We start from the raw sequence: 27,596 nt of genomic DNA, 5'->3' as shown, positions 1-27,596 counted from the left end.
AGGGGGAGAGAGAGCAAAGGAGAAGGGGGTTGGAGAGAGAGAGGGGGGAGAGAGCAAAAGAGAGGGGGGGAGAGAGAGCAAAAGAGAGGGGGAGAGAGCAAAAAAGAGGGGGGAGAGAGAGAGCAAAATAGAGGGGAGAGAAAGAGAGAGAGCAAAAGAGAGGGGGGAGAGAGAGCGCAAAAGAGAGGGGGGAGAGAGTGCGCAAAAGAGAGGGTGGAGAGAGAGAGCAAAAGAGAGGGGGGAGAGAGAGCGCAAATGAGAGAGGGGAGAGAGCAAAAGAGAGGGGGAGAGAGAGAGTACAAAAAAGAGGGGGGAGAAAGAGCGCAAAAGAGAGGGGGCAAGATAGAGAGCAAAAGAGAGGGGGGAAAGAAAGCAAAAGAGAGGGAGAGAGAGGGAGCAAAAGAGAGGGGAAAGAGCAAAAGAGAGGGGAGAGAGAGCAAAGAGAGGGGGGAGAGAGAGAGCAAAAGAGAGGGGGGAGAGAGAGCAAAAGAGAGGGGGAGAGAGAGCAAAAGAGAGGTGGAGCGAGAGAGAGTGCACAAAAGAGAGGGGGAGAGAGTGCAAAAGAGAGGAGGAAGAGAGAGCAAAAGAGAGGGGGAGAGAGAAAGCAAAAGAGAGATGGGAGAGAGATCAAGGGGTGGGACCGCTGTACTGCAAAAAATGGCCCGTGTGAACGGACTTTAGGACTAGTTAAGTATAAACACCAACAAGGGAGTAAAATAGGAGTAAGAACAAGTACATAAAGGAAAAGGAGGTGTGGGTGAGGATGTAGATAATCATAATCAAATTAGGAGCCTAGCTTAAAGGGACAGTCTACTCCAGAATTTTTATTGTTTACAAAGATAGATAATCCCTTTATTATCTATTCCCCAGTTTTACATAAAAATCGTGGTTACATTAATATACTTTTTACCTCTGTGATTACCTTGTATCTAAGCCTCTGCAAACTGCCCCCTTATTTCGGTTATTTTGACAGACTTGCATTTTAACCAATCAATGCTCTCTCATAAGTAACTCCACGACAAGCGCACAATGTTATCTATATGGCACACATGAACTAACGACCTCAAGCTGCGAAAACTGTCAAATGCATTGAGATAAGAGGCAACCTTAAAGGGCTTAGAAATTAGCATATGAGCCTACCTAGGTTTAGTTTTTAACTAAGAAAACCAAGAGAACAAAGCAAATTTAAAGGCAAAAGTGAATTTGAAAGCTGTTTAAAATTGTATGCCCTATCTGAATCATGATTCAGATAGAACATGCAATTTTAAACAACTTAACAGTTTACTTCAAATTATGAAAATGTGCACAGTCTTTTAATATTTACACTTTTTTGAGTCACCAGTTCCTATTGAGCATGTGCAGGAATTCTCAGAATATACGTATATGCATTTGTGATTGGCTGATGGCTTTCACATGATACAGGAGGTAATAGACATAACTTTTGACATTTTTCAGAAAAAAATCTACTACTTATCTGAAGTTCTTTTTATCGTGTATTTGATGATTATGCATGCATTATGTTATTCTATAGGAACACAATAGAAATACCTTGCAATTACTAGATGTTAACTGTCCCTTTAAATGTGATAGGAGATAGGGGTGATTGACTAGAGTAGATGCCATAGTTTTACTTAAGGAGTGGATCCCAAGAGCTAAACACATGTTTGTAAAGATTAGTGCTACTTATTATTTTCAAAATTATTTCTTCCACTTGGAATCCTTTATTAATACGTGACTCCTTAACATGAGGACATACACCAACATTTTAAGTAGACAAAAAGCTCTCAAAAACAGTGATAGCGGCCACCATATGCACCTCCGCTAACGCATGCATACTCAAAAAAACTAATTCAAAAGCAAAATACACCAAAGAACACTCCAGCCTTGGCTGGAATGTCCCTTTAATGACAAACTGTCATTTGTTCATCCTATGCAGCCATAAGAAAAGCCACTCTAATGAACTTGTTAGATGCAGTTATCTATTTACAGTTAAAAAAAATCTTTCTGAGATAGTACTTTTCCGAGCAGCTATGTTTAATCAGCATAACTGCATTTTTATTTTTTTTTGGAATATATTAGTTACAATAACTTTTCCAATTCAATAAATTATGATCACAAAAACAATTCTCAGAATGTAACTGTCTCATTTTTCCATTTTCCTGCATGAACACAGAACACATTTCTCAGAATATGATTGTCTCATTTTTCTCATTTTTCCACACAGCATGTAATCAAACTGTCTATAAACATATTATTTCTTACAAAAACAGTGTCATCAGCTTTACTGAACGAAACATTGTCATCTATTTGGGGTCAATTACATGATTTTGTACCTCTAATAGGGGACAACCATACCCTTCTTCTCTCTTCCTCTCTCTCCCATGTAACGTACCACCACGATTCCCTAAACATGTCTAACATCTACTAGCTACATTGCAACGATAGTATATTATCCAATATAAGTTTAGAAAAAAAATTGGCTTTCCAAAATGGACATACCACTTGTCTTTGGGCGTCTAATGGTAACAATCTAACAATATTTATACCAAAAAAGGCTTTGATTTGCTTTTCAGATTATATTAATATATTATATGTTTCTGTTATCACCTGATCATGGATGGCTTTTTTCAATTCTGTTATATTAAGGGGGATGTCTTGATTTCTATTTCTTCAGGATTGAGTTTCTAACTATCATAATTATAGTATTAACTAGCTTATAATTCTTAATTATTTTGACCTATGTATATAAATAAAAAATACTTTGAGCCTCCAATACTTGATTATCTTCAATAACTTTATTAATCCAAACATTATTCTTTTGCCAAAATTACCAGATTTTAGGGCAAAACCAAAAACAGTGCAGTTTATCCATGTTTTGGGGAATTACAGTTTGAACAGTTATATATCTTTTGTGTATGCCACTTAGATAATTTTAATGGAGTTATGTAAACATTATTAATAAGTTTTATATGGGAATTTATCCAATTTATAGGGACCTTTGATTCTTTAATACTATGGATACTCCATTTTATTGTGTGCTCATCTATTGAATCAAAGTATTTTTGACCATTCACCACTAATATATTTATGAGTTTTCGACCTTGTTTTGATGCTACTATCCTATTTAGACTAGTTATGGAATGCGACCCCTGAGCATATCTCTTGATGCTCTTCTCCAATTCTCCTAACTGCCAAACTGATACTGATCCGTATTGCTTTTTAGTTGCTTTTTAGTTTCTGTATAATAGTTACGTAGCACTGCGGAATCTTTTGACACTCTACATATAACTGATAATAGTAATAAAATAATAATAATAATATTTGAAGATAAGCAAAAAAACTCTTTCTGGTGATATTATACTCCTCAATTTATCAAACATTCAAATATTATTCACTTTTATAGCTAGTTGACTTAAATATTTAAATCCTTTTTGTGCCCATTCCTTGAAAACCCCGGCTTCCAAGCAGGGCGTAAATTCTGGGTTAGCTACTATAAGTAGGAATTCAGACATATTATATGTAAGTTCCAATTCAGTACATAGTCCTTGCCATGCTATCACGATATTACTAAATACACACATATTTTCTATATTCAGTGGTCTATGTTGTTTCGTTCCATGTAAAATCGCGTTTAAGGAAAAGGGGGAGATAATTTGTTCCACTAGCTGATAGGGTACATCATTTTTTTCTGTTATCCAATCTATAGCATATTTGCTTAACGCAACCTTGTTATAGAGCTTGATATTGTGGAATGCATATCCCCCCCCCCATATTCTGTTGATTGCATTAATTTATATACTGAAATTTGTGCTTTTTTTTCCTCTCCAGAGAAAATTTGTACACACATTGTTTAACTTATTTCTTGTTTATGTATAAATATTGGTAAATTCTGCATAAGGTATAGCAATTGGGGAAAAATGAATGTTTTAATAAGCATAATTCTAGCAGATAGTGATAAAGGAAGATAAATCCATTTCTGGATACTACCTAAGCATTTATTAAAAACTTCTGGATAATTTAACTCCATATACCATTTCTCTGGGTTCGTGTTTAAAAAAAAACAACTAAATATTTGATATTAAATGGATATTGTTGTAAACTTTCTTTATATTTAGCTATCCATAAGATTTCAGTTTTTGATAAATTAATTTTATATCCGGAAAAGGAGCTAAACTGTGATAATATTTGCGTAATACTTTTTCTTGTATTACTTAAAAATATCAGTAAATCATCAGCGTATAGTGAAAGCATTAGTTTTGAAGTCCCTATATGTATCCTGTCTAATTCCTTTCTTAGCATAATGGCTAATGGTTCAATGGCCAAATTGAACAATAAAGGCGAAAGGGGTCATCCCTGTCTTGTACCTTTATGGAGTATTATATTTTCTGTCAAGGTACCGTTAAAGTAATGGTAAACTCAAGCTTATTAAGTTTAATACTTTGGAAGTACTCCTCGATATGTGCACAGTGATGCCTGAATTTTTTTAAAATAACTTTTTTTCAATGAAAATATTACTTTTTAAAGCCACTCTGTTGCCTGTCCCCCAGGCCGCCTCTGTCTGAGAATTTCTGTAATTTTAATTTGACAGAAAGGTGCATCGTCCAATAGGGACTGCACCATACGCCCTATGTCGGTCTAGTATATACACGCTACCATGCTGATGTTTTACAGCAGAATTGCCAGAACTACAACTGTGCAAATGCAGTTTTAGCTTAGATTTCACCACTGCTTTTAGTGAACAGTGAATCTTCCTGTCAGTAGCGACAGTATTTTAAACAGTGAACTGTAAATTGCTACTGACAGGAAGATTCACTGTTCACTATAAACAGAGGGGAGATCGGAGCTAAAACTGCATTTGTACAGTTGTAGTTCTGGCAATTCTGCTGTAAATCACCAGCATGGTAGCGTGCATATACTAGACTGACATAGGGCATATGGTGCAGTCCCTATTGGACGATGCACCTGTTTGTCAAATTAAGATACCAGAAATTCTCAGACAGAGGCGGAATGCATCACTGATCACATATTGAGGAGTACTTCCAAAGTATTAAACTTCATAAGCTTGAGTTTACCGTCACTTTAATTAAAAATCGTAAAAATTTGTCTAACGCGCATACCATTGTTAATTAATTTAGTGCAAAATGGGGCCATCTCACTTCTCTTAGTTGATGTTTCGTTTGAAAAGTCTTGAAATAAAAATATTTAGTTTTCTCCTACCAGACATTGCTAATTTTTCTTATATTGTCTAAGAATCTCAGTTTTATCTTGAAAGTTAGGATATGTTATCATAATTATTTTGGGCTTGGCTTCTCTTGACAACCAACAAAGAGTGCCCACTTTAGGAACTTGAAATAACTGTGAGTTCATAGATATCAATGCTTTGGTTACTGCTCTGTTATACCAATCAAGAACTTGTTGTAAAGTTACAGTATCTATGACTTCCAGCCCTCCATTACCTACTGCTCCTGATCAAAAACTGCCATTAACCCATTCAGCAGCACTAGTTACACAGCTGAGTTGTGTGACTAGCACATCTGATTGGATCAGCTGCAGTTTCCACTTCGGACTATCAATGCTCTTCAGTTTCCGAGAGGTAATTTTACTTTGTGTTTAACCCCTTTGCAAGTGTTAAACACATAGAGGTGCAGGGTCGCTAGTTTTAAAATGTGAGCATGTAATCTTTTGTTTTTAATTGATTTTATATTAAAGCTTTTCTTTTCGTTATACTTGTCACTCTGAGTGCATATGTCATCTGGGATGCAGTATGTATCATATGGGAAGTGATTGGTTTGATTTGGGCTACCCAACCTCCTTGAACCACTACTTGGATCACCTGCTCTGCCGTATTTCAAATTGGAAGGATTGTTCTGATAACGCCAGTCTGCTGGCCGGCCTCTAATTGTCCAGCCTGCCTCTCCTGTACTGTTGAAGTGCTGTGAAATCTGTGAGTATGTTTCTTGCCTTGTTGTCTTTATATCCTTGGTTGAATATATCACACCTTTTGGGCACCCTCTTGTTTCTTTTTGTCTAATCTTTCGACTATAATGGTCCTTTAATTTGAGGTAGACAATTATCTAATGTTATACCTATTTAAATAGGCAGACAAATTTGTCACTTGTCAAAAGTCACATTTTTTTTGCTCTAGAAGAAAAGAAATAAAGAAGAGCACCTCATGGTGCAGAAACTTTAATATTCAAATGTTATATGTGTATAAAGTGCTGCCAAATGTCTACTCACAAGGAAGTATGCACTGTGATGTATTGGAATTAACACAGGATGGGCTTTGCAGTCTCCAGCTGACTATTGTAAGTGCAGACTCCCAGGATACAGGACAAGACACCAGTCTCAGAGAAGATGTGATTATAAACTATATAAGTTTGCACTATGACGTTGTGCAAACAAAGCAAGCTGGATTTTGTAGACTCCAGCTGTCCAGGGTCTCCCAGGGATGGTGTTCCAATGTGGTTCCAATAAAAATAGGTGGTGCACTCTAAATTCAAAAACAAATGGTTGAGTCTGATAGACTACTTAAAATAACAATTTATTTAGATAAAAAGTCTAAAAGACATACAACACATTTCTCAGCTATCTATCTGTTTTTTCATGAATGTTGTGGGATTAAAAGGGGGCGCTTTTTATATGCATTATAGGTGGTTGCTATGGTGATGAAGGTAAACATAACATAGCTATCTATTATTATGCACATGTAATAACATTTTAAATTTATAGATTGCAAATTAAGTACCAACAAATCGTCAGTCCAAGTGTTGTAAACAACCATAATAGGTACATACCATCACAAAATTACACACACGTATATATATATATATATATATATATATATATATATATATATATATATATATATATATATATATATATATATATATATAAACAAATTAATTAGAAAAGAGCTCTACCATATCAAAAGAGCTAAAGCGGATACCTGGCCGCACCAACACACCCCTACAGTATACTAAGGAATGACATCCTAAACAGGTATGCTGAACATATACTTTTAATAAAAACAAAGCCAAAAAGGATACATGCTGAGAAAAATGGCAACAACAAGATACAGCACACAAACATATACCAAGCGTAGTGCACTACTGTAGACTGTGAGCTAGCATATGCATAGTATAGTTAACTCATGAGAAAGTCCGTTCTTGATGCCGGGCACTTAAGTGTTAAAAACACGCTCCGGTTTTATGATTTAGACAGATTACCGTCCTTGATATCTCATTATGTGTGTTTGTTCCGGTACCGGATTAAGGATATAATGTGAGAGTCCACAGGATGGTACTAGTACTGTTGCAAACTTAATCCCATGTGTTAATGACAGCTCCAACTTTAAACTTTCAGTGTGCAAGACTTAATACTGCATGGCTTACCTCCGCTATCTTCACACACTCTACGGTATTACCTGGCAGGATCTCATCCGTGGTGTGACTTACAGCGATGTATTCCGCCTATGCAGCTCTTCACTTGCTTGGTTGTGTTGTGTTCACTTGATATCGTCAGATTCACAGCATATCCACCATGCTGGCGTGCTCCACACTGTGTCTTGTTCTACACATTACGCGTTTCGCCCCTCCCCCTTTCCGGGCTGAACTCAGGGCTTCATCAGATGTGTCTAATTAGACACCACAGCAGACTTTATAACACTTGTGCAGATACAAAGTTACACCTCCTTCCTGTATGTTAAAGGGAAGTGTATAGTGCATGTGCATTTCAATGGCTACAATTAGATTACATTTCACATTTAATATACAACCAATCTATACAAATATGGCATTTTGCAATTCACACACTTTTGAAAACTGCTTATAATATACTGATAAAATACAGCATTAGATTTAAGTATACACTGAGAATCACTTATGTGAACATGTCTTCATGTCCATTACTAAGCTGCCATGTATTATTTCATACATATTTTCTAACAGTGTTAATAAATAAGGAATACTTATAGAAAACAGGAAAATTCGATTTTTTCATTCAGACCAAAGGGAGAGAGGGTGTTGAGTCTGTACATCCAGCGTGACTCATGCTGGAGCAGTAATTGATCAATATTACCTCCTCTCCTCCTTGGTTTGATGTGTTCAATACCCAATACTCTTAGGAGAGAGAAATCAGAGTCATGCATTTTTTGGAAGTGTCTGGCCACTGGACTGTCTGACTCCTTATCTTTAATGCTATCTCTGTGTTCCCTCACCCTTTCTTTTAATTCTCGTGTCGTTTTCCCAATGTAAAATTTGGGACACGAACATTGTAACATATAAATGACATTTGAGGTATTACAGACTATTCTTTCATTGATGTGGTAAGACCTATCTGAATATTCAGTGCAAAAATTTGAGGCTTTAACGATGTACTTGCAGTACACACATCTGCCACAAGGTTCGCAACCTTTTCTAGTCTGTGCCTGTGTTAGCCAATTTTTTGGGGTGTCTCTTTGGAACTCACTACGAACCAATTTATCTTTAATACTAGGGGCTCTTTTGGCTGTAAGCAGTGGGTACTCAGAAATAAATTTAGCAACTGAACTATCATTTAATAAAATGTGCCAGTGTTTATTAAGGATATTCCGCAATTTGTTCCAATGGGAATTGTATTTTGTTATTAAGCGAATACTATTCTCTTCCTTAGGCTTTTCAGTTGTTTTATATAATAATTCATTTCTGGGTTTTTGCCTAGCTCTAAGCCATCCTTTCTTAACTTGATTCTTAGAGTACCCTCTCTGAAGGAACCTCTGAGCCATCTCTCCGGCCTGCCATTCAAAATCTTGTTCAGTGGAGCAGCACCTCTTGAGCCTCAAGAACTGCCCCACTGGAATGCCATTTTTTAAGGCTTCCGGGTGGTGGCTGGAACCATACAACAGATTATTAGTTGCTGTTTCTTTTCGAAACACTTTGCTTTTTAATAATCCATCTTCAATGGTAAGTTTGAGATCCAAAAAAGTAGTTTCCTTATTACTAATCTGGTGAGTTAAGAACAAATTTCTGTTATTATTGTTCAGAATCTCAACAAATTTATTGGCTGAAGTTTCATCCCCTTTCCACAGAACCAGGATGTCATCCACATAGCGCAGCCATAGGACGACGTGAGCCTCCACCCATATATCTAATTCCTGGAAGACATCAACTGCCTCCCAGACACCTAGATGGAGACAGGCATAGGTGGGGGCGCACGCCGAACCCATGGCTGTGCCCCTTAACTGTCTAAAAAATTTGCCATCAAACATAAATATGTTATTGGTTAACACAAATTCCAATAATTTGAGTACCAAGGTAGTGTTGTCACTGTACTCTTCTCCACGTAATTTGAGGAAGTATTCTGCTGCTTCCAAACCTACTTTATGTGGAATAGAAGAGTACAGTGACTCCACATCAAGAGTGAGTAGAAGCATATCTGGTTCCATTTTAATTCTATCCAATTTTCTTAAAACGTCCCCCGTGTCTTGCACATAGGAGGACAGTTCAGTTAAGAAGGGACGTAGAAAAAAATCTACATATCTACTAATCCCCTCTGTTGGTCCCCCAATCCCAGACACTATGGGACGTCCTGGTGGGTGTGTGATGCTTTTGTGCACCTTGGGAATGCAGTAGAACGTAGGGACTACTGGGTGAGTGGGACTCAGAAATTCAAATTCTTTTTTAGTCAATAACCCTGATTCTTTTGCTTGTCTCAAAATGATGAATAAATCATCACAAGATTTTTCATAAGTGTGTCTAGTGACAGCCTCATATTGTTCTTTTACACCCAGCTGTCTCAGGACTTCTTTCACATAGTCAGCCTGGTTAAGGATGACAATATTCCCACCCTTATCGGATGGTTTGATCTGAATTTCTTTTTTGCTCATCAAATCTTTAAGAGCTCTTCTCTCTTTTTTGCTTAGATTGTCACTCACTATACCTGAAACTCCTATGTCACCTACTTCCCTTTCCACACATTTAACAAAAGTGTGGACACTTGGAGATAAGGATAGTTGGGGCATAAATTTAGACGTAGGTTTAAAATTTGATTTTTTGGGGTACGTGATACCTGTATCGGTTTCCTCCTGTTCTTCTAATAAGGATACTAAGTTTGCAACTGCCTCTGCATCCTCACTCTCAACAGGGCCACAGCTCTGGGATCTATTCCCCCAAAGTTTTTTCAATAATATTTTCCTTGCAAAAAGGTTTAGATCTTTCACAAATTCAAATTTATCTAAGCCATTAGAGGGACAGAATGATAATCCTTTCTTTAACAATTCAATGTGTACCATATTTAAACTAACTGAGGAGAGGTTGATTACTGACATTTCCTCTTCTATATTAGTTAGTTTGTGTTTTCCCAGAATTGACTCTCTTTCCTCTGATTCCTGGTTGTCATACGATACTGGGGGTTGCTCCTGTATCTCCCTCCTCTGCTCCTTTGTCTCTGTCTGCTGGAATAAGCTCGACCACCTCCCCCTCTTTCGTCTGCCTCCTCTCCGGGTCCTACCCCTAAAGGGATTCTCCCCTGTAGTGCAGTTCTTATGTTTTGGGGGGCATTCTCTAATTCATTCTCAGAGTTGTCTGTACCTGAGTCATATGCATATCTGGTACTGTTGTTATTTCTATATATGTAAATGGTACCTTTTTTAAAATCATCCTGGTCCCTGACCATTTTTCGCCTTTTTCTAAATTTAATTTCACCTTGCAAACGTTCTAAGGTTTTTTGAGCTTCCTTATTAAGTTTATCAAAGGCTGGGTCATTGGCATACAGATTCACCTGTTCATAGATTTTATTTGTCTCAATTTTACTTTCCTCCAATCTTTTTTCATCCTCATCAATCATTAATTGCATCAACTCTAAGGTACATCGTGTTAATATAGCATTCCACTTTTGAATAAATTCAGTGTTTGCTTCCACCCCTCTTAAATTTATTCCTGGGTCTAGTCTAATCCTCAGACCTCTGGGGATCAGTTCTTCTTTAACATACCTTTGTAGGCTAGCTAGCTCCCACTTGATTTTAAGTTCCTTAATTGCTTTTTTCTTATATTCCTTAAATGCTGAAAATACATCATTGCTTTTTTCTTCAATATTGGTTTCGTCGATATTGATGGAGGGTTTAAACGCTTCATCAATATCACTAACCCATTTTTCTTCAGTTAGTTTAAATGCCATAATGATAGATTCAGTTGCTCAATTATGTTCAAAATACCCGTTAAAAGACGTCAGAACACAAACACTACTGTATAATAATAAAGTCTGATGCTCTCCTAAAGAAATAAGGTCTAATGCAACTTATATGTTACTAGTTATGATACAAGAGATAGGGTGCACACAGATAGAACTAAAGGGTAAAGCGTATTGTGCTGGCAATCCTAAATGAATATAAACAAATTAATTAGAAAAGAGCTCTACCATATCAAAAGAGCTAAAGCGGATACCTGGCCGCACCAACACACCCCTACAGTATACTAAGGAATGACATCCTAAACAGGTATGCTGAACATATACTTTTAATAAAAACAAAGCCAAAAAGGATACATGCTGAGAAAAATGGCAACAACAAGATACAGCACACAAACATATACCAAGCGTAGTGCACTACTGTAGACTGTGAGCTAGCATATGCATAGTATAGTTAACTCATGAGAAAGTCCGTTCTTGATGCCGGGCACTTAAGTGTTAAAAACACGCTCCGGTTTTATGATTTAGACAGATTACCGTCCTTGATATCTCATTATGTGTGTTTGTTCCGGTACCGGATTAAGGATATAATGTGAGAGTCCACAGGATGGTACTAGTACTGTTGCAAACTTAATCCCATGTGTTAATGACAGCTCCAACTTTAAACTTTCAGTGTGCAAGACTTAATACTGCATGGCTTACCTCCGCTATCTTCACACACTCTACGGTATTACCACACATCAAACCAAGGAGGAGAGGAGGTAATATTGATCAATTACTGCTCCAGCATGAGTCACGCTGGATGTACAGACTCAACACCCTCTCTCCCTTTGGTCTGAATGAAAAAATCGAATTTTCCTGTTTTCTATAAGTATTCCTTATTTATTAACACTGTTAGAAAATATGTATGAAATAATACATGGCAGCTTAGTAATGGACATGAAGACATGTTCACATAAGTGATTCCCAGTGTATACTTAAATCTAATGCTGTATTTTATCAGTATATTATAAGCAGTTTTCAAAAGTGTGTGAATTGCAAAATGCCATATTTGTATAGATTGGTTGTATATTAAATGTGAAATGTAATCTAATTGTAGCCATTGAAATGCACATGCACTATACACTTCCCTTTAACATACAGGAAGGAGGTGTAACTTTGTATCTGCACAAGTGTTATAAAGTCTGCTGTGGTGTCTAATTAGACACATCTGATGAAGCCCTGAGTTCAGCCCGGAAAGGGGGAGGGGCGAAACGCGTAATGTGTAGAACAAGACACAGTGTGGAGCACGCCAGCATGGTGGATATGCTGTGAATCTGACGATATCAAGTGAACAGAACACAACCAAGCAAGTGAAGAGCTGCATAGGCGGAATACATCGCTGTAAGTCACACCACGGATGAGATCCTGCCAGGTAATACCGTAGAGTGTGTGAAGATAGCGGAGGTAAGCCATGCAGTATTAAGTCTTGCACACTGAAAGTTTAAAGTTGGAGCTGTCATTAACACATGGGATTAAGTTTGCAACAGTACTAGTACCATCCTGTGGACTCTCACATTATATCCTTAATCCGGTACCGGAACAAACACACATAATGAGATATCAAGGACGGTAATCTGTCTAAATCATAAAACCGGAGCGTGTTTTTAACACTTAAGTGCCCGGCATCAAGAACGGACTTTCTCATGAGTTAACTATACTATGCATATGCTAGCTCACAGTCTACAGTAGTGCACTACGCTTGGTATATGTTTGTGTGCTGTATCTTGTTGTTGCCATTTTTCTCAGTATGTATCCTTTTTGGCTTTGTTTTTATTAAAAGTATATGTTCAGCATACCTGTTTAGGATGTCATTCCTTAGTATACTGTAGGGGTGTGTTGGTGCGGCCAGGTATCCGCTTTAGCTCTTTTGATATGGTAGAGCTCTTTTCTAATTAATTTGTTTATATTCATTTAGGATTGCCAGCACAATACGCTTTACCCTTTAGTTCTATCTGTGTGCACCCTATCTCTTGTATCATAACTAGTAACATATAAGTTGCATTAGACCTTATTTCTTTAGGAGAGCATCAGACTTTATTATTATACAGTAGTGTTTGTGTTCTGACGTCTTTTAACGGGTATTTTGAACATAATTGAGCAACTGAATCTATCATTATGGCATTTAAACTAACTGAAGAAAAATGGGTTAGTGATATTGATGAAGCGTTTAAACCCTCCATCAATATCGACGAAACCAATATTGAAGAAAAAAGCAATGATGTATTTTCAGCATTTAAGGAATATAAGAAAAAAGCAATTAAGGAACTTAAAATCAAGTGGGAGCTAGCTAGCCTACAAAGGTATGTTAAAGAAGAACTGATCCCCAGAGGTCTGAGGATTAGACTAGACCCAGGAATAAATTTAAGAGGGGTGGAAGCAAACACTGAATTTATTCAAAAGTGGAATGCTATATTAACACGATGTACCTTAGAGTTGATGCAATTAATGATTGATGAGGATGAAAAAAGATTGGAGGAAAGTAAAATTGAGACAAATAAAATCTATGAACAGGTGAATCTGTATGCCAATGACCCAGCCTTTGATAAACTTAATAAGGAAGCTCAAAAAACCTTAGAACGTTTGCAAGGTGAAATTAAATTTAGAAAAAGGCGAAAAATGGTCAGGGACCAGGATGATTTTAAAAAAGGTACCATTTACATATATAGAAATAACAACAGTACCAGATATGCATATGACTCAGGTACAGACAACTCTGAGAATGAATTAGAGAATGCCCCCCAAAACATAAGAACTGCACTACAGGGGAGAATCCCTTTAGGGGTAGGACCCGGAGAGGAGGCAGACGAAAGAGGGGGAGGTGGTCGAGCTTATTCCAGCAGACAGAGACAAAGGAGCAGAGGAGGGAGATACAGGAGCAACCCCCAGTATCGTATGACAACTAGGAATCAGAGGAAAGAGAGTCAATTCTGGGAAAACACAAACTAACTAATATAGAAGAGGAAATGTCAGTAATCAACCTCTCCTCAGTTAGTTTAAATATGGTACACATTGAATTGTTAAAGAAAGGATTATCATTCTGTCCCTCTAATGGCTTAGATAAATTTGAATTTGTGAAAGATCTAAACCTTTTTGCAAGGAAAATATTATTGAAAAAACTTTGGGGGAATAGATCCCAGAGCTGTGGCCCTGTTGAGAGTGAGGATGCAGAGGCAGTTGCAAACTTAGTATCCTTATTAGAAGAACAGGAGGAAACCGATACAGGTATCACGTACCCCAAAAAATCAAATTTTAAACCTACGTCTAAATTTATGCCCCAACTATCCTTATCTCCAAGTGTCCACACTTTTGTTAAATGTGTGGAAAGGGAAGTAGGTGACATAGGAGTTTCAGGTATAGTGAGTGACAATCTAAGCAAAAAAGAGAGAAGAGCTCTTAAAGATTTGATGAGCAAAAAAGAAATTCAGATCAAACCATCCGATAAGGGTGGGAATATTGTCATCCTTAACCAGGCTGACTATGTGAAAGAAGTCCTGAGACAGCTGGGTGTAAAAGAACAATATGAGGCTGTCACTAGACACACTTATGAAAAATCTTGTGATGATTTATTCATCATTTTGAGACAAGCAAAAGAATCAGGGTTATTGACTAAAAAAGAATTTGAATTTCTGAGTCCCACTCACCCAGTAGTCCCTACGTTCTACTGCATTCCCAAGGTGCACAAAAGCATCACACACCCACCAGGACGTCCCATAGTGTCTGGGATTGGGGGACCAACAGAGGGGATTAGTAGATATGTAGATTTTTTTCTACGTCCCTTCTTAACTGAACTGTCCTCCTATGTGCAAGACACGGGGGACGTTTTAAGAAAATTGGATAGAATTAAAATGGAACCAGATATGCTTCTACTCACTCTTGATGTGGAGTCACTGTACTCTTCTATTCCACATAAAGTAGGTTTGGAAGCAGCAGAATACTTCCTCAAATTACGTGGAGAAGAGTACAGTGACAACACTACCTTGGTACTCAAATTATTGGAATTTGTGTTAACCAATAACATATTTATGTTTGATGGCAAATTTTTTAGACAGTTAAGGGGCACAGCCATGGGTTCGGCGTGCGCCCCCACCTATGCCTGTCTCCATCTAGGTGTCTGGGAGGCAGTTGATGTCTTCCAGGAATTAGATATATGGGTGGAGGCTCACGTCGTCCTATGGCTGCGCTATGTGGATGACATCCTGGTTCTGTGGAAAGGGGATGAAACTTCAGCCAATAAATTTGTTGAGATTCTGAACAATAATAACAGAAATTTGTTCTTAACTCACCAGATTAGTAATAAGGAAACTACTTTTTTGGATCTCAAACTTACCATTGAAGATGGATTATTAAAAAGCAAAGTGTTTCGAAAAGAAACAGCAACTAATAATCTGTTGTATGGTTCCAGCCACCACCCGGAAGCCTTAAAAAATGGCATTCCAGTGGGGCAGTTCTTGAGGCTCAAGAGGTGCTGCTCCACTGAACAAGATTTTGAATGGCAGGCCGGAGAGATGGCTCAGAGGTTCCTTCAGAGAGGGTACTCTAAGAATCAAGTTAAGAAAGGATGGCTTAGAGCTAGGCAAAAACCCAGAAATGAATTATTATATAAAACAACTGAAAAGCCTAAGGAAGAGAATAGTATTCGCTTAATAACAAAATACAATTCCCATTGGAACAAATTGCGGAATATCCTTAATAAACACTGGCACATTTTATTAAATGATAGTTCAGTTGCTAAATTTATTTCTGAGTACCCACTGCTTACAGCCAAAAGAGCCCCTAGTATTAAAGATAAATTGGTTCGTAGTGAGTTCCAAAGAGACACCCCAAAAAATTGGCTAACACAGGCACAGACTAGAAAAGGTTGCGAACCTTGTGGCAGATGTGTGTACTGCAAGTACATCGTTAAAGCCTCAAATTTTTGCACTGAATATTCAGATAGGTCTTACCACATCAATGAAAGAATAGTCTGTAATACCTCAAATGTCATTTATATGTTACAATGTTCGTGTCCCAAATTTTACATTGGGAAAACGACACGAGAATTAAAAGAAAGGGTGAGGGAACACAGAGATAGCATTAAAGATAAGGAGTCAGACAGTCCAGTGGCCAGACACTTCCAAAAAATGCATGACTCTGATTTCTCTCTCCTAAGAGTATTGGGTATTGAACACATCAAACCAAGGAGGAGAGGAGGTAATATTGATCAATTACTGCTCCAGCATGAGTCACGCTGGATGTACAGACTCAACACCCTCTCTCCCTTTGGTCTGAATGAAAAAATCGAATTTTTCTGTTTTCTATAAGTATTCCTTATTTATTAACACTGTTAGAAAATATGTATGAAATAATACATGGCAGCTTAGTAATGGACATGAAGACATGTTCACATAAGTGATTCTCAGTGTATACTTAAATCTAATGCTGTATTTTATCAGTATATTATAAGCAGTTTTCAAAAGTGTGTGAATTGCAAAATGCCATATTTGTATAGATTGGTTGTATATTAAATGTGAAATGTAATCTAATTGTAGCCATTGAAATGCACATGCACTATACACTTCCCTTTAACATACAGGAAGGAGGTGTAACTTTGTATCTGCACAAGTGTTATAAAGTCTGCTGTGGTGTCTAATTAGACACATCTGATGAAGCCCTGAGTTCAGCCCGGAAAGGGGGAGGGGCGAAACGCGTAATGTGTAGAACAAGACACAGTGTGGAGCACGCCAGCATGGTGGATATGCTGTGAATCTGACGATATCAAGTGAACACAACACAACCAAGCAAGTGAAGAGCTGCATAGGCGGAATACATCGCTGTAAGTCACACCACGGATGAGATCCTGCCAGGTAATACCGTAGAGTGTGTGAAGATAGCGGAGGTAAGCCATGCAGTATTAAGTCTTGCACACTGAAAGTTTAAAGTTGGAGCTGTCATTAACACATGGGATTAAGTTTGCAACAGTACTAGTACCATCCTGTGGACTCTCACATTATATCTTTAATCCGGTACCGGAACAAACACACATAATGAGATATCAAGGACGGTAATCTGTCTAAATCATAAAACCGGAGCGTGTTTTTAACACTTAAGTGCCCGGCATCAAGAACGGACTTTCTCATGAGTTAACTATACTATGCATATGCTAGCTCACAGTCTACAGTAGTGCACTACGCTTGGTATATGTTTGTGTGCTGTATCTTGTTGTTGCCATTTTTCTCAGCATGTATCCTTTTTGGCTTTGTTTTTATTAAAAGTATATGTTCAGCATACCTGTTTAGGATGTCATTCCTTAGTATACTGTAGGGGTGTGTTGGTGCGGCCAGGTATCCGCTTTAGCTCTTTTGATATGGTAGAGCTCTTTTCTAATTAATTTGTTTATATTCATTTAGGATTGCCAGCACAATACGCTTTACCCTTTAGTTCTATCTGTGTGCACCCTATCTCTTGTATCATATATATATATATATATATATATATATATATATATATATATATATATATATATATATATTCCTTAATGAAAATACACAATCACGTTTTTCAGACACTGTGATTGGTCCTGAAGCGGTCACGTGATCACAAAGGAAGTAGTAGCGGTCATGTGACAGCTTCTGTTTTTTGTTGTTGTTGTTGACACATTGAAGCTTGTAAGTGCCTGTTTAAGCTTAGTCTGATTGGTCTCCGACTTGTCATGTGATAAATCACAAAATTGATTTGTTTGGGTCACATTTCTATCATGGGAAAAAAGGGGTAATGAACAGACAATTGTCAAGACAGATTATTGACCAATCAGTGCGCTATAATCGATGTAAATAAACAGATGTCAATAAACCTTTTTGTTAGTCAATCAGTTATTTGAAAAAGCATATACATAAATATTTATTTATTTCTGCCCAACACCGCGTGATTTGCCCCCTACACTGCGCTAGGTGTTTCGCTGTGGCTGCTGGCATGAAAACAAGGCTGCTATTGGAGCCTATGGAAGTGCTCTCTAGAGAGTGCTTAGCTTTCGGCAATGCGAACGTGAGATCGCATTGCACCACACCTCTAATACCAGCACACATTTACGTGTGGTTTTAATACTTAGTGGAGCACAAATTTTGACCATTATGTTCTATAGTTTTTGTCATGAATACCAGGCTGCCAAGGCTACCCCCCACCCCTCTACTACCTGAGTCACTGGTTATTACCTTGTTTTCTGGCCCCTTGTGGATTACGGGATGCCCCAAAATCTCTCCCTCTTGTGTTATCACTGTTTATACCTCTTCTTGGAAGAGCTGATCTCTTACCGCCTGACCCCTTCCCGGCCGGACTCATGGAACTACTAGCCCGCCAGGCTACCCAGGAACCCCCCTGAACTTTACCTTAGGTCGGTCCAGTGGCCCTTTGTCCCAGAGCTCTGCTCTTTTGGGGATTGATACATACTATGAAGGGGGTATCAGACCCCGCCTACAACACCTACTCTCCATGGCTTACCCGGTGTACCTTTGATCAGCTGCCGCTCCAGGCCCCAGCGACAGGTCATGCTGCTTTTTGGATTGGGACACCTTGTGGTCTGGAGCTCTCAACTGGTACCTAGGAATAGCTGCGGCTCCCTCGGGATCACCCCAAAACCACAACCTAGGCATTGTGGGGTTTCTATGGAACTATGACTCCTATGGGAGCGCCAGTCTGTCTGGAGGGGCAGGAATGGCGGGAGATTGGGGGCTCAGATAAGACCCTCTCAAAATTTTCAGTGTGTATATAGGCAGTGTGTTTTCACAAAAAAATCCTGTTTGTGTTTCACCTGAATACTGGTCTTGTCTGGTTATTTGGGTGGGCTTTTGCTATAATCACTTCTCTCCACTCTATAGCTACAAGTTCCAGGTACAGGAAGGATCCTTTTGGCAGAGCTACCGAGTCAGGGTAGCTGGTGTCTGTCACAACTGGTTGGCAGTGGTGGGATGCTTCTGTCTACCTGGACATCCAAACCACCAACTAAGCCCTCTGCAGATGGAGCAGCGGTACTCTGGGCTTAAAAGAAGTACCCTTAAAGATTTACTGGAGGTTCGTGGGCAAGTGGCCAGCAACAAGTCTAAGGCAGTGATCATCGCTGAGCTGATGGAAGGCAATCGAGCCAGCGATAAGACTAGTGAGCCTGGCAGTATCCAGGGCAGTGACCGGGCCAGGGAGCCCTCAAATGGGGGCACTGATATGTCCAAGGTTCAGAGGGAGTTCCTGTGGTGACTGGCACTCTATGAGACCACCCCACCTCGGGAGATTATAACCCAGATAATTGCCAACGCAACCCGCCACAAGATTTTGGAGGTCCAGAAGGCAAGATGGGAATCTGATGCTACGGATGTGACCAGATGGGTCATGTCCGATCTAACTGTCCTAGAAATCTGCCCCCTGCTCAATAGACAAAAACACCTGCTGGTAGCTCCAGGGCCGCTGCTCACTGCTTGGATGCAGAAAGCCCCACTCACCCTGCCACTTGGCCCATAGAAGAGTTTGGGGTCTTACATGAGGTGGACCCAGTCCAAGCAGCAACAGGCGACAACCGCCAAAACCACCGCCAGGTCGTATGCATCAACGGCCAGCAGGCACAGGGACTACAGGACAGCGGAGCAACTGTTACTTTTGTCCACAAGTTCACCTGGATTGGGGTGCCAGCTCTCATGCTGTGGAAGTAGGGGTCATGGCTCACTAACCCACAGAAGTTTTGCTGGGGAATGATTTGGGGCACCTCGCCTCCTCCTTCGTATTGGATGGCTCCACCAATGTTTACCCAGTTACCACCTGCCAGCAAGCCAGTTTCCAGGCCACCGCATTTGACCAGGGGACCCAGGAAAGCCACTTCTCTCCAACTTCTACCCCGACTGCTGTCCCTGCACCCCGGGGCTTCCCCCACCGATTTCGCCCAGGAGACATTTAGTGACCCGACATTGGCCCCATACCGTGCTCCGGCAGGGACCGACCCAGCGGGGTTAGGAGAGGACCACTTTAAGTGGGACAGGGTAACAGAGAAGCGCGGAGGCAGGCAGATGCCCAAGCACCAGCTGGTGGTACTCCAAAAGTATCGATACGACCTGCTGCGCATAGGGTATGACATTCCCCTGGCAGGACATCTAAGCATCACTAGAACCCATCACCGACTGACTCAGGCCGTTTTATGGCCAGAGATTACAGGGGACGTTAGGCAGTACTGTCAGACCTGTGATGTTTGCCAGAGAGTAGGCAGGACAGGGGACCACTCCAAAGCCTCCCTGCACCCCCTCCCTATAATTGTTTAATCCTTCAGCAGAGTAGCAGTTAACATTGTTGGTCCCTTGCCCCGTCCCAGTCCCTCAGGGAAGAAGTATATCCTAACAGTGGTGGACTATGCCACCCAATACCCGGAAGCAATCCCACTGGCCAATATCCAGGCAGAGACAGTAGCCGATGCGCTGATCTGGATATTTGCCAGGGTGGGTTTACCCCGGGAGATTATCTCAGACCAGGGGACCCAGTTTACTGCTGACTTCACCAAGCAGCTATGGAGGCTTTGTGGGATAAGATCACTGCCGAGCTCTCCCTACCACCCACAGACTAACGGGCTGTGCGAGAGACTTAACGGGACCTGCTTAGGATGTTCTCGGCCTCTCACAAAGATTGGGAAAGATACCTGCCGCACCTCCTGTAGCCTACTGGGAGGTGCCCCAGGAATCCACTGGGTTCTCCCCCTTTAATTTAGTATATGGCCGGAGGGTGAGGGGGCCCCTAGACCTGCTTAGAGCCCACTGGGAATGATCAGTTGGGGAGGAAGGACACTTCATTGTGGGGTACGTCATGGAGTTCAGGGACCGACTGAAGGACCTCACCACTAGAGTATGAGAGAATCTTCAGACAGAACCATGACCGATGCCTAGCCTGTGCTCCTGGTGGATCACCTCTAAGACTGCATCACCCGTAGTAACTTTCTGACCACCTTAGACCTCTTCAAGGGGTACTGGCAGATTCCCCTGGATCCGGAATCTATTCCAAAGTCGACATTCATCACACCATTCCGCCTGTACCAGTTTAAGGTCATGTCATTTCGGATGAAGAATGCTCCGGCGAATTTCCAGAGAATGGTGGATCACCTCCTTGATGGCCTCCAGGATTATGCCTGAGCGCCAGTTTGTCTGGAGGGGTGGGAATGGCTGGAGATCAGGGGCTCAGATAAGACCCTTATCAAGATTGTCAGTGTGAATATAAGCAGTGTGTTTTCACAATAAAGTCTGTTCGTGATTCACCTGAATAATGGTCTTGTCTGGTTATTTGGGTGGGCTTTTGCTATAATCTCTTCTCTCCACTCTATAGCTGCAAGTTCCAGGTACAGGAAGAACCCTTTTGGCGGAACTACCCATTCGAGGTAGCCGGTGTCTGTCACAGTTTTTATGTCAGTACAATCCACACGGGTAGAGTAAGTATTACTGGGAATACACTATTGCTTGCTTCAAATTGTCACTCTAGGTTTAGCGCCGTTATTACGTTATTATGGTGCTTCCTGGGTGTGATCGTGGTCTGGAGGGCATGCCTAGCGTCATAGGACATTAAAACATTAAACAGTAGCTTATACTTAATAGATATCATTATTTTAAATTAATTTGAGCAGTGTCTATCACTTCCTGTCACAGTTTCAAAATGAGGCTGGGGTCTCTACATGAAGGCATATCTAACATATCTAATGTAATAAATCTTCTAGAGTAGCATGAGCTGGTTTGCTATTTAGTGAAGGCTAGAGAGACGGGAAGCCAGTTTCTTGCCAATGCTCAGAAGAGGCAGAATGAAACTTACATTTTCAGCATGTCTGCTTCCTATCTAGCTGCAGGAAATGACATTTTTAAGTGCTTATTTTGCAAGAAGACAAGTAAGTTGTTTGCTGGGCGGCGGGGGGGGGGGGGGGTTATAGCACAATCGTTTTCTTTTTATGTTTACTTTGGTTTGAATTTTTTCTAAACAAGCACTGTTTCATATCCATCCAAGGCAAATTTCATGATTCAGATAGAGAATACAATTTTAAAAATGTTCTACAATTTACTTCTACAATACAATTAGTTTTGTTCATATGTTATTCTTTGTTGAAGAGATAGAGAGCATGCACATGTCTGGAGCACTACATGACAATAAGTAGTGCTGACATCTAGTGGTCTAGCTAATGTATAGCATTGTTTAAAAACTGCTGTCATATAGTGCTGCAGACAGTGCACACTCCTGAGCTTGCCTATCTTCTTTTCAACAAAGGATGACAAGAAAACAAAGAAGATTTGATACTAGAAGTAAATTAGAAGGTTGTTTAAAATTCTATGTTCTATCTGAATCATGAAATAAATATATCGTGTTTTATGCCCCTTTAACCTTTGTGTTTATTTGTTTATTTTTGTTTTGCTTATTGGCAAAAATAAAGCTCTTATACAAAACATAATACAAAAATATAAAGCATTTATACAATAATTAATCATTTATTTGTAACACAACACAAAGATAAAAATGGCCATATTGCAATATAGCATTTTTTTTGCAGTTTCAAACTATATACAGATAAAGTGCTTTCCAAAACAACCCCATACATCTTAGTGTTAGATTTTGTAATTGCAGAACTCCTGAGATATTTTCAAGGCTTTTCTCATCAACATTTTCCTTCTAAAACAAATTGTTCTTATCTTTTTAGAAACCAAACCAAAATGCTACAATATAATAGATATCCATTCCTTATTTAGATACATTTACATATATAATCTTTGCAGTCTATATATATAACATACATATAAATATATATATACAGTATATGCAAAACATACCATGTTAGTGTCAGAAATGTATCAAATGGTTAAAAACAAACAAAAACATTTAAATAGATTTCCATCATGATAAATGTCTGCCTGACCAATGTATAAATCTTTCATAACAATTGTGAGATGCATAACTGAAGTGTCAAGATAATAAAAACTAAGCATCTTTAAAACATAGTTGAGGAATCAATAAGTATTGACCAATGTATAAATCCATGCAACTATATAACACAATTAACAAGAAGCCTTTTTCAGTGGTGCTGAATTAACCAGAAAGTAATTTTGTGCAAAACTCTTATGTTCTTCATAAGTTAATATAGTTTATACAGAATGTACATAAGTTCATTTAGAGGATTGCTTTGCTTGTGTCCTGAAGAGCTTGTCCCAGTGGGTAAAATAAGGTGCATAGTTGGAGAAAATCTTCTCATGATGCAAATCATGATGTCCAGGTCCTCCACAGAGTCCAAACGGTATAATCTTGTGAGTAGACCAGGGAAGGTCATAACCAGAGTGATCTTCCACAGACAGATAGATATTTAGGATGAAGAACCCCATCTCTGTCATTGGATGGCAACCCAACATCATGGGGCTTACACCAGCAAAGAATCCAAGTGAGAGCATCTCCCAGGCACTGGAATATTGTGTAGCAAGAGCAAAGGTGGAGGTGTACTTGTGATGTTGCTTGTGGAAGGTCTTGTACAACCAGGGGACCTTATGGTGCAGAACGTGCCAGATAAAATACTGGAAATCAAACAGGAGCAGACAGGCTATACTATCAAGCACAAAACGGTGTAGTTCTGGTGCAGCAAGTGGTAAGTGCACAGGTCTCCACCACCAGTAGGCAACAGTCACTGGGAACACAAAGACCAGGTGGCTATACACAGTCAAAGTCAAGCAGTGCAGGACCATAGCCAGTGTGGTGTTAGTGCGGGGCTGCAGCTGGTACTTTTTCAGCTCTGGTATCACACGTGCTAAGAAGTCCAGCATCAGGTAGGGGATGCAGAACATCATGCAGACAGTGAAAGCAAAGATCACTGGGTAGAAAGGGGACTTGATCCATTGCTCCTGTGATCTGACAATGTCCCATATCGGCTGCAGAATTAGATGATTCAGCTCAGCTCTGCTGCTGAGGAATGAGGCTAAATGTTTTTTGCAACTTGAGCTGTTCATTGCAATAAGTGAGAGCACGGAGAACAAGTTGACTTTTTATAGCCTGATCCCCTCCCATTCACTGAACAGAGAGAAATGCCAATGGCACTAGAAAATACTATAGAGAAGCAAAAATGCTTGTTTTTGTCTATGCTCTAATAGCCTGATTTTGGTTTCTGTCTATAAAGTGATACAACATTGTGCTACATCTTATTTATGAATTATTTTAACACCTTCAAGCTGCTAGTGGGGAATAATTCCCTTTACTTTGCCAAAAATATCAGAACCTCATGTAACTGTATTTTCCCCTATAGTATAGCATTGGATTTACAAATTGTCTTCCACTAGATTCCTTATTTATACATAGGTGAGTGTGAAATATTTTTATTGCATTATAACTCTGTTTGCTTCAATTGTTTTCAGAGTTTAAGCTCCATTTACTTCTAGTTTGGAGGTCTTAGTATATAGAGCTAACCAGTGGCATTATTCTAGGGACATAACCATTGCTTTGCAGTTCATTTCCTTCACATATCTGCTGTGGCCAAAAAGCAATAATTAACTGGCAAGGTTTGCTATGTGCACTTTAAGTTTCAGAAATGGAAAAACCCCACATTTCAGAGGTAAGTACATGAAAAGGGGTTGAAATAAATAATAAAAGATAATTGCAGAATTTTTTTACTACACATAATTAAACATTTCCTATTACAATGTCAAATTGTTTCTTGCCCATTAAAGGGACTGCATGTAATAGACACTACTATAAAGAATAATATGCACAGATACCGATATAAAAATCCAGTACAAAACAGTTTAAAAACTTACTTAGAAGCTCCCAGTTTGGCACTGTTGAAAAGGTAGCTGGAACTCCCACTGAAAGTGGCTGTATAGCAAAAATAGCAGACACTCCCCCTCCCCCTTTCTCTGCATATAAAAAGACCCTTTACACAAACAGGAGCAAGCTGGAGTAGGTATACATCAGTATTCTTCTAAAACTTTGGTTAGGAGTCTGAAAATCAGAGTTTTGGTTCAGCACCATGGATAGCGCTCCCTGGATAGCGCTTGCTGAATGGTGGCTACCAATCAGTAAGCACTGTCCAGGTGCTAAACCAAAGATGGGCCCGCTTGTAAGCTTACAATCCTGCTTTTTCAAATAAAGATACCAAAACAATGAAGAAAAATTGATAATAGTAAATTAGAAAGTTGTTTAAAATTGCATGCTCTATCTGAATCATGAAAGAAAAATATTGGGTTCAGTATCCCTTTAAAATAATATGCATTATACATTAAAATGCATATCATTTTTACATTGTATATAAATGCAATGCTACACTAAACTATTAACCCCTTATGCAACCCTCACCCCCAGCGCAACCTAAGCCCACTACACTATTAACCCTACTACTAAAAATGGTACTGAGCTGGTTATTCGTTCCTGTGTGTGCGCTTCCCTCTGTGTGTATGTAGTCTCCCTAAAGGATAAAGGGGCAACCAGGCATGGACTCCTTGCTCAGTGTGCTTAGAGGAATATGGCTACAGCTCACTGACGAGACCCAATGAAGGCTGAAATGATCAAGTGGGGTTGCTATGTTCCTTGTTCAGAGAGGAATTGCCTGGTATTTCTGTGCTGGACTGACCGTAATAGGCGGTATCAGACTGATATACTACAGGAAAGTTCTACTCTGTGAAAAACATTACTTGGTTAAAAGAAAGTATATCACCACAGAACAGATAAACAATGGTTTTGAGCTGGTTGTTCATTCCTGTGAGTGCAATTCTCTCTGTGTGTATGTAGTCTCCCTAATCTGTCCTAGCCTAATCACTTAACCACCCCCAAAACTATTGACTATCACAAAGTCCCAGTACAAACTACATCTACACTAATAAACTACCTAACCGCTAACACTCCTAAATTACAAAATATAACACACTCTAAAATCACTGAAAATAAAAAAACACATTATAAAAAAAAAACAAAGCACTACCAAAAAATAAAAAACCAACAGTTATGCCAATACTAAAACTAAAGCCACCTTTAAAATAAAAAAAAACCTACACTAAAAGTTACTATAGCAATAGCCGTTAAAAGGGCTTTTTGTAAGGGCATTGTCCTAAAGTAATTTAGCTCTTTTGCTCCAAAAAATACAACCCCATTCTTTAATAAAAATAACAACCCCCCCCCCCAAAAAAAAGCCTATCTAAACCTTCACTAGAAAACTATTTTATTTTTATCCAGCTTAAACCTTTCACAGATGAGAATATTCCTGCAGTATACCCACCAGATTCCATTTAAAAGGACAGTCAGTATCAAAACACCAGGCAATTTCTCTTTTGAAAGACATATTTGTGCAGCTAACCCATACGTACATTACAGCTGGTATCTACCTTGTCAGTGGAGGTGTAGCTACACTTCACAATACTTTAGCTGTCTTATCTGAATAGTAAATAAGCTGCACTGTGAATTATTTCATTCCATCTAATTTTACAGTAGATTAATTTTCTCATGTGTGTGTGTGCATCATAACCTAATGGGACTTGACTTTGAGAAAAAAAAGAGCTATATTCTTTATGATGGGCTTAAGCAATTCCCTTTTCTTCTTCAAGAAAACCAAAAATGTTTGATAAATCTTATATGTAACATAAATATTTGACATTTGTTTCAAATTCAGTTTGCATAAAACAATTTAATTACCTATAGCCACTTAAAACCTAATAAGCATGTAATTTATATTTCCCATGCAGCTCACTAAAATGCTGAGGCAATTCCTAGCCATCCTTAACTCTTTCCTTTTCCTTGTTCAGTGACAGCCGCTTGGTACGTAGGTAGATATGACACCTTGTAAGTTACTAACGGCTAGATTTAGAGTTTTGCGTTAGAAGGGGTGCGTTAGCTACGCGTGCTTTTTCCCCCCGGCACCTTTTAAATACGGCTGGTATTTAGAGTTCACAGAAGGGCTGCGTTAGGCTCCAAAAAGGGAGCGTGGAATCAGCCAATCAGATTCAAGTTCAATCCGATTGGCTGATTCTATCAGCCAATCAGAATTTTCCTACCTTAATTCCGATTGGCTGATAGAATCCTATCAGCCAATCGGAATTCGAGGGACGCCATCTTGGATGACGTCCCTTAAAGGAACCGGCATTCGTCGGGAAGTCGTCGGCCAGGATGGATGTTCCGCGTCGGCGGGATGAAGATGGAGCCGGAAGAAAGAAGATTGAAGATGCCGCTTGATAGAAGACTTCAGCCGGATGATGGACCTCTTCAGCCCCCGCTTGGATCAAGACTTCAGCCGGATGATGGACCTCTTAAGCCCCCGCTTGGATCAAGACTTCAGCCGGATGATGGACCTCTTCAGCCCCCGCTTGGGCTTGGATGAATACTTCGGAGCCTCTTCTGGATGGATCGGTGATACCCGGCGTAGTGAAGACAAGGTAGGGAGATCTTCAGGTTCTTAGTGT

At 39.5% G+C, this 27,596-nt stretch overlaps 1 protein-coding gene across 1 annotated transcript; it reads right to left on the bottom strand.

Moving 5' to 3' along the window:
- Positions 1-23,336: 23,336 nt before the first annotated feature.
- Positions 23,337-24,164, bottom strand: LOC128640417 (cholesterol 25-hydroxylase-like protein). The gene has a single exon (XM_053692902.1). The coding sequence runs from the start codon at positions 24,162-24,164 to the stop codon at positions 23,337-23,339; it is 828 nt and encodes a 275-aa protein (XP_053548877.1).
- Between the last annotated feature and the right edge of the window lie 3,432 nt (positions 24,165-27,596).

The sequence above is a fragment of the Bombina bombina genome, chromosome 9 (genome assembly GCF_027579735.1).
Source record: "Bombina bombina isolate aBomBom1 chromosome 9, aBomBom1.pri, whole genome shotgun sequence".
Taxonomy (NCBI): Eukaryota; Metazoa; Chordata; class Amphibia; order Anura; family Bombinatoridae; genus Bombina; species Bombina bombina.
The sequence above is the reverse complement of the archived record's forward strand: the minus strand, read 5'-3'. Positions and strand labels throughout refer to the sequence as shown.

Coding starts and splice junctions, on each gene's coding strand:
- LOC128640417 (XM_053692902.1), bottom strand. CDS start 24,164: ATGAACAGCTCAAGTTGCAAAAAACATTTAGCCTCATTCCTCAGCAGC.